Raw genomic sequence first — 8,706 nt, 5'->3', positions numbered from 1 at the left:
TTTTGAATTCTGGCCACCGGGGGAGCTGTCGCTTCACTGTCCACTTGTGCATCTGATGGAGTACTTCCTCATTCTTTTGCCCGCTGCTGGAGATTTTTATGGCGTTGTAAATTAAATTAGCCTACTTAAATTTCCTACTTGACAGATGAAACAGTCTTTCGGGCTGCAAAGGTCGACAGCAAGCTAGACTCCGACCCGGGCTGGCTTCGAAGTCATGACCTCTCGGTCAGTAGTTATTTTCATACAGCTGACTCCCAACTCAAAAACATGGGGAACTCCAGACAAGAAACAATCAGGGACAGCTAATCACCTCCCAACAAAGGATTCCACAGGCAGTACGAAGCCAGACCTTGAAACTGCTAGGCCATTCAATGCTAATCAAGGTGGAGGCGATGCTCAACTCTAACCATGTTCCATTTTTCCATGCTGTAGACATCTCTGATTGTGCTTTTGCCTGCATGTCTGCAAGGGGCGCCCTTTTACCTTCCCCGCCAAGGTAAAAGGCGCATTTAATGCTTTCGAACTGCTAGGTTGGCAGAAGCTAGAGCTGACAGTTGGGAGCTCACCCCAACTCGCGGCTTTGAACTGCTAACCCTCTGGTCAGCAGATTTCCTGCCGCTAGTGGTATAACCCACTGCGCTACCTCACAATCTACAAAGTGTTATGGCTCAATGCTATGGAGTCCTGGGATTTGTAGTTTGCTGAGGCAACAACACTCTTTTTTGCAGAAAAGACTAAAGACCCTGTAAACGTCAACTCGAAGTATTCCATAAGATTAGGCCATGGCAGGCAACTTGGGATTTGTTTTCTTCCCAATGTTCTCCTTTCCGTCCCACAGTGCAAGGAGTGCCTGCGTCCCTTTAAGAAGTGTCTCCGGAAGCTGAATTTGCCCAAGGATTTTCCCAAGGAAAAGCGACTGAGCTGCACCCGGAAAAACCTCCTCATCCTCGGAGACCACATCAACAAGTTCCTCCAGGACTATTGCGAAAAGTGGGAGCTGAAGCACTGGAAAAAGTAACGTACATAGGAGTCCTGTCGGCTGGTTCTCAAATCATCAATGGGGATTTGTAGTTTAGGGAAGCACTAGAGCTCTCTGGCTAAGTTCTAAACGCCCTAACCCTAAACTGCACATCTCAGGAGTGCCACAGCACAAGTGGAACAACAACAACAGCAACAACAACAACAATCAAAAACTCTGGTACAAGCCAGTTAAGGTGATCCCAGGGGTGATTGGTACACTGGGTGCAGTGCTTACAGACTTTGGCCTGCACTTAAAAACAATCGGCGCTGACAAAATTACCACCTGTCAGCTGCAAAAGGCCACCCAACTCGGACCTGCATCCGTTATTCACAAATACATCACACAGTCCTAGACACTTGGGAAGTGTCCGATGTGTGATCCACTACAACAACGAACATAGTGCTCTTATTTGGTGTAGTAATAACAATAAGGTAATATATAGTAATATATATTATATATTATATAATAATAATAATAATAATAATAATACATCACACATTCCTAGACAGTTGGGAAGTGTCGGACGTGTGATCCAACACAACAACCAGCATAGTGTTCTTGTTTGCTGTGGACTAATCTTGTTGTGCATCAAATAATAATAATAATAATGATAGTAATAATACATCATACATTCCTAGACACTTGGGAAGTGTCTGTCGTGTGATCCAACACAACAACCAGCATAGTGCTTTTGTTTGCTGTGTGTTCATCTTGTTGTGTATCAAATAATAGTAATAATAATAATAATAATAATAATAATACATCACATAGTTCTAGATGCTGCCTGGGAAGTGTCCAACGTGTGATCCAATACAACAACCAGCATAGTGCTCTTGTTTGCTGTGCACTAATCTTGTTGTGTATCAAATAGTAGTAATAATAATCGTAATAGTAGTAGTAGTAGTAGTAGTAATAATAATAATAATAATAATAATAATAATAATAATATGCTTCCTCTTGCTGCTCAAGCTGGGGTACACTATAATAACAGCACAACTCTTGACCTACAGCAACCCCGTGAATTTCATACTGTTATCAAGCTAAGAATATTCAGTTTCTTCCTTTGAATTATAGCTTACCATATATTAATTGCCGGTCTCCCATCCAAATACTGACTAGGGCTGACCCTGCTTAGCGTCCCAGACCAGACAGGATCTGGTGCCTTTAGAGCTTTTATTAACCCATCTTGCTTTAAGTATACGGTATTTACTTGCTACTTTGTGGTTCGCTTTTCGCGGACTCGCTGTTTCGCGGGTTTTTGTCTCCCAGTCTATGAATGGTTGCCATTGCCCAGACTGGTGTTCTAATCCTGCTTCCTGGAAATGATGGAGTGTGGAAGGGGGTTTCACCCTCCCGCTCGGGAGAGAGGCCGCCAATCAAGAGAGATTGCAAAGTAAAGCAGATATATATATATATATAAGCATCCCTACTTCGCGGATTTTCACTTTTCGCGGGTGGTCCTGGAACGTAACACCCGCGATAAGTGAGGGAACACTGTGCTTCTTTCAAAAGTTCTGCTAAACCTAAAAACCAGACAAGACTTGTGTACGAGCGTCCCGTGTGTATGTTTTGAATCAGCTCTTCTTATCTGCATAGGAACAAATCAAACATATGTGTTTTCCATTACTTTGTGGGAGGGGATCCTACACTCCTGGCTCGGCAAACAGATCGTACGATAGTCTTTTTCCTTCTGAAAGAAGGGTTCGCGCTCAAAAACAGGGCCTGCGATTTACAAGGACGACGAGGCTTGCAAAACCCAGCCGCTCAATATTGACCATAGTTCAATATCTTGTTAAGCAAGAAAGGACGGCTAAGTCTCGCCCGTGACATGAGAAATCTGCCGGGACAGCCAGGAAAACAAGTTAATCAAAGGCCAATTTCAATAATTGATTTTGCCGAGTCAAGAAGGCAAAGAAGAGAACAAAGGGCTCAGATTACATAACAGTGATCCCAACCGGGGTTGGTAAAATAATAATAATAATAATAATAATAATAATAATAATAATAATAATACAGCTTAAATATTTCGTTTGCTGTGTCATACTGTGTTTTTGTGTCAGCAAAATAATAATAATAATAATAATAATAATAATAATAATAATAATAATAATAAATATTAGTTACCTGCCTCTCCTAATGGCTCAAGACAAAGTACAACACAGTCATATGCTGAAGGGAAAAAAAACTGCCCAAATATGCATACTAACACGCACCAAAACATATATTTACTCAACCATTTGTTGAGGATTTTAAATAGGTATAGGTGACTTTGTTTTAAATGGTGGTTTTTTTTTGTCTACTTAATGCTGTATCCCAATAAGCCTTGGAGAGCGGCAGGTAAGAAAATAATAAAAATAAAAGTAATAATAATAATAATAATCTTTTCGTCTCGATGTTATAATAATAATCATAATCATAATCCGTCTCAATGTTGTAATAATAATATTACTACTACTAATATTTCCATCTCATTGTTGTAGTAATAATAATATTATTTCCATCTCAATGTTGTAACAATAATAATCATCAACTTTCTGTCTCAATATTGTAATATAATAATAATAATAATAATAATAATATTTCCATCTTGTAGTAGTAGTAGTAATAATAATATTCTTTCCATCTCAATGTTGTAATAATAATAATATTCTTTCCAACTCGATGTTGTAATAATAATAATAATAATAATAATAATAATATTCTTTCCATCTCGATGTTGTAACAACAACAATAATACTCTTTCCATCTCGATGTTGTAATAATAATAATATTCTTTCCAACTCGATGTTGTAATAACAACAACAATAATAATATTCTTTCCATCACGATGTTGTAATAATAATAATAATAATAATAATAATAATATTCTTTCCATCTCGATGTTGTAATAATAATAATAATAATAATATTCTTTCCAACTGAATGTTGTAATAATAATAATAATAATAATAATAATAATATTCTTTCCATCTCGATGTTGTAATAACAATAATAATAATAATAATAATATCCTTTCCATCACGATGTTGTAATAATAATAATAATAATAATAATCACCATCATAATCATCTTTCTGTCTCGATGTTGTAATAATAATAATAATAATAATAATAATTCCATCTCATTGTTGTAACAACAACAACAACAACAACAATTCCATCTCAATGTTGTAATAGTAATAATAATATTAATAATCTGTATTTATAGCCTGCCACCACGGGACTCAGGGCGGTTCACAAAAGCACTTCAAGTGCTGAACATAACAAACAATACATAAGCATATAAAACAGACAGCAACATAACTGTAAAAACAGCAGCCTCATATGAAACCCCATCTAATAAAATTGTACAATTCATAAAACGCAGTGAAACCTGTGAATAAAACTGGCTATCTAGAATTAACAAATCAAAGTGGCAGAGTGACGCAATCGCTGAGTTCTCAGTCTGACACAAGGTGAAAGGCCTATCTAAAAAGCCATGTTTTTAAGCTCGCCCAAAAGGCTTGGAGAGTGTGGGCTAACCTAACCTCTCTAGGGAGAGCACTCCAGAGCCAGGGAGCCATCACTGGTAAGGCCCTCTCTCTCTCTCTCTCGTTCCCACCAACCCTGCTTGAGACACAATGGTTGGACTGAGAGGAGGTCTTCCCTGACAGATCTCAAAGCCCATGCCGGTTCATAGAAGGAGATGTGGTCTTGAAGATAGGCAGAACTTGAAGTGTATAAGGCTTTATAGGGGATAACCTGCACTTTGATTTGGGTCTGGAAACTTATCAGAAGCCAGGGGCGTGGAATGCTCCCTATAGCTAGCCCCAGTTAGTAATCTCGCTGCTGATTGTTGCACTAATTGCAATTTCTGAGCCATATTACAGTACAGTGTTCCTTCACTTATCACGGGTGTTATGTTCCATGATCACCCACGAAAAGTGAAAATCCGCAAAGTAGGGATGCTATATATGTATATCGAGTTCCGAAGGAGCCCTCGCCTGACCTGTTTCCCCATGAGGACAGGGACAAAGGAGGTGGCCTCTCCGAAATGGCCAGGCAACCCCTCTGGGGGTCGCGACCCCCAGGTTGAGTACCGCTGCTCTAGAGGGTCTTCAACTCCATTTAGGATGGTAGATTTGGAAATAGGATTAAATTGTAATGACTGTTTGTTTTTTGTCTTTTAAACTCCTGGTTTTAGGATGCTGTGGAGGTTCGTCTCCCTCTTCTCATCCCTCGACGAGAAGCAACTGTGCAAACTGTACCATTATGGCAAGACGGGCCAAACGGCCAAGTTTCTGGTGAGGATATTCTATTGTTTTGAGGTGTCTCAAATAGGGAGGTATGATTTGGTGCAAAATTCCTCCATTGTCTTGCAACACAAAGCATTTAGAGTTGGTTTGCTTCGTAAGACCAATTACAATCCACTGGCTTTGCAAAATACAGTGTTCCCTCGCTACTTCACGGTTCGCTTTTAGTGGGCTCACTGTTTCGTGGGTCAAACTTGTGCGCCAGCTGTGCCCGTACCTTGGGAAGTCTGACTTGGCCACGGTGGTCCACGCTCTGGTTACATCCCGGATTGATTACTGCAACGCGCTCTACGTGGGGTTGCCCTTGAAGACTGCCCGGAAGCTTCAGTTGGTCCAGCACTCGGCAGCCAGGTTGCTAACGGGAGCGGCACTCAGGGAGCATACCACTCCTCTGCTGAGCCAGCTCCACTGGCTGCCAATCCGCTACCGAGTACAATTCAAGGTGCTGGCTTTAGCCTATAAAGCCCTAAACGGTTCTGGCCCCGCTTACCTCTCCGAATGCATCTCCACCTATGAACCGACTAGAACATTAAGATCGTCTGGGGAGGCCCTGCTCTCGATCCCGCCTGCATCACAGGCGCGCTTGGCGGGGACGAGAGACAGGGCCTTCTCAGTGGTGGCCCCTCGGCTATGGAATGCCTTGCCAGCAGACATCAGACAGGCACCTTCGTTGCTGACGTTTCGGAGAATGGTCAAGACCTGGCTTTATGAACAAGCGTTCGGCTAAGCAATGCAACCAATCAAGGAAGACGGTAAACGGAACTTAGGAATGGTACAAGGACTAAGAGAATGGATCTGATTCAACTGAGGCGTTATATATGTTGCTTGTTGATTGTCCTGTCTGATTGTTAAGTGTTGTGGATTGACGTTGTTGATCCTACTGCTGTATTGTCGTGTTTTAATTGCACTGTAAACCGCATTGAGTCGCCTGTTAAGGGCTGAAAAATGCGTTATAAAAGTGAAGCAAATAAATAAATAAATAAATAAATTTTGCCTCCTGGCAATGATGGAGTGTGGAGAAAAGGGTTTCACCCTCCTCCTCAGGAGAAAGGCAGCCAATCATTAAAAAGAGAGAGAGGAGATACAAAGTAGTATGTAAATCACGGCCTTATACCCCCTTCCTTATAGGTAGCAAAAAAAGGTGCATGGTGCCTTTAAATCTCTCCTCACTTCTACCTCACCCTATATATATATATATATAGAGAGAGAGAGAGAGAGAGAGAGGCCATGAGAAGGGCAGTATATAAATGTCATATATGTGTGTGTGTGTGTGTGTGTGTATGACATTTATATGCTGCCCTTCTCACCCTGAAGGGGACTCAGAGCAGCTTACAATATACAATACAATAAATAAAATAAATACAATATCTTCCTGGACCCTTCTCTTTATATAGTTAGCACCCCTACTTCGCGGATTTTCACTTTTCACGGGTGGTCCTGGAACGTAACACCAACGATAAGTGAGGGCACACTGTACTTACTTATTGTGAACAGAAATGAAAATATGGCTAGATTATAAGACCTCGGTCTAGATTATCATGGCAACTATCTCCAATGCAGAACTGACTACTATACTTGTTATCATAGAATCATAGAATCAAAGAGTTGGAAGAGACCTCATGGGCCATCCAGTCCAACCCCATTCTGCCAAGAAGCAGGAATACTGCATTCAAATCACCCCTGACAGATGGCCATCCAGCCTCTGTTTAAAAGCTTCCAAAGAAGGAGCCTCCACCACACTCCGGGGCAGAGAGTTCCACTGCTGAATGGCTCTCACAGTCAGGAAGTTCTTCCTCATGTTATCCTCTTGGCTTACGTTGTGTTTGGCTGTCGGTCAGGGATGATCCTGCTTAACTGCCAAAATTGGATGGGATCCAGTCCTTTTAGAATATTGAAACTCTTCTGTGTTGAATATAGAGATCTATATATAGGATGGACCCCATATCCGCGGGAGATGGACCCCATATCCGCGGGAGATGGACCCCATATCCGTGGGAAATGGACCCCATATCCGCGGGAGATGGACCCCATATCCGCGGGAGATGGACCCCATATCCGCGGGAGATGCACCCCATATCCGTGGGAGATGCACCCCATATCCGTGGGAGATGCACCCCATATCCGCGGGAGATGGATCCCATATCTGTGGGAGATGATCCCCATATCCGCGGGAGATGGACCCCATATCCACGGGAGGTGGACCCCATATCCACGGGAGTGAATCCTATTGAAATGAAGGGCTTATTATGCTGGCGGACTGAGAGAGGACAGATTTTACCAGACATGGATCAACAAAACTATCTGGAGGGTAATAGATTGTAACCGAAAACAGAATAATAATAATAATAATAATAATAATAATAATAATAATAACATTTTATTTATACCCTGCTACCATCTCCCCAGGGGACTTGGTGCGACTTACATGAGGCCGAGCCCAAAATACAATAATACAAGCAATAACAACAATACAAGCAATTTAAAAACAACAAAATAATAAAACAATAACATAAGCATTAACAGTAGGGCAACACACTTTAAAATCTATGGGTAGGCCAAATGTAATTAAGAAATTTAAAAATACAATGTTTGTGTATGTTTCAGAAGGCTTATGGTCACTTGGAGGGCTCCAGCCAGGTTCCCGTCTCTGAAAATGGCCGCCTGATGAGGCTGCGCGATACTTGGGGCCTTCACGGGGCCACAGAGAGGCCAGAGGACCTGGGTCCCATCCATTCGTTACCACCAAACTGTGAGAAACCCACCGGGAGTGGCCTAAAGGAGAGGTAGGAGGCACCATCTTCCCCCTCTGTTGGTCCACTTTGATTCCTAAACTGGGGCCCATTCAGCTAAAGCCACACAGAGGAAAAAGAGAAGATTGGAATGGGATGAAATTCTTGACCATAATAAAAGAAGAAAAAAACATTGTCTTCTCCTGGGACTAAAATATCTCTGGAGAAAGGCAAAAATGTGAACCTTAGGGCTTCTAAAGTCCTCTAGAAGGCATGGCAAATGACTGGGCCACAAAGCACTGTATTATGACAACAGTAAGAATGTTGTGGGTTTGTAGATGTTGTTCGGACTGCAACTCCCATGAGGCCTAGCCAAGAATAGCTCCTGGCAAGGGATGATGGGCATTGCAGTCCAACAATACCTGGGGTGGGGGGACCAAGATGTTCATAAAGAGCTTTCACACCTCCAGGCTGGAGAAGGCTTCCTCCAGAACTCAGAAGAGCAACATTGACGTGTCTCATGAGGATCCGACTGCATCTCCCAGCATCCTGAGCAGTGAAGGAGAAGCAGGGTCCCAAGAAGCACTTCTGACCTTCGATATGTGAAGCGCTCACCCAATGATGCAGGACCTCATCATTGGCTGTTTTTAGTTCGATGTCTGTGG

The 8,706-nt window shown here is 42.0% G+C and overlaps 1 protein-coding gene across 1 annotated transcript; it reads left to right on the top strand.

The window, feature by feature from the left end:
- Positions 1-392: 392 nt before the first annotated feature.
- CHCT1 (CHD1 helical C-terminal domain containing 1) lies at positions 393-8,009 on the top strand (the record flags this gene model as incomplete). The annotated part of the gene is made up of 4 exons (XM_067472241.1): positions 393-496; positions 790-1,014; positions 5,204-5,303; positions 7,917-8,009. Coding segments are annotated over exons 1-4 (522 nt in total), but the record flags the coding sequence as incomplete, so codon positions are not given.
- Between the last annotated feature and the right edge of the window lie 697 nt (positions 8,010-8,706).

Source organism: Anolis sagrei, chromosome 11 (genome assembly GCF_037176765.1).
Source record: "Anolis sagrei isolate rAnoSag1 chromosome 11, rAnoSag1.mat, whole genome shotgun sequence".
NCBI classification, from domain to species: Eukaryota; Metazoa; Chordata; class Lepidosauria; order Squamata; family Dactyloidae; genus Anolis; species Anolis sagrei.
This window is presented reverse-complemented; position numbering and strand designations above follow the sequence as displayed.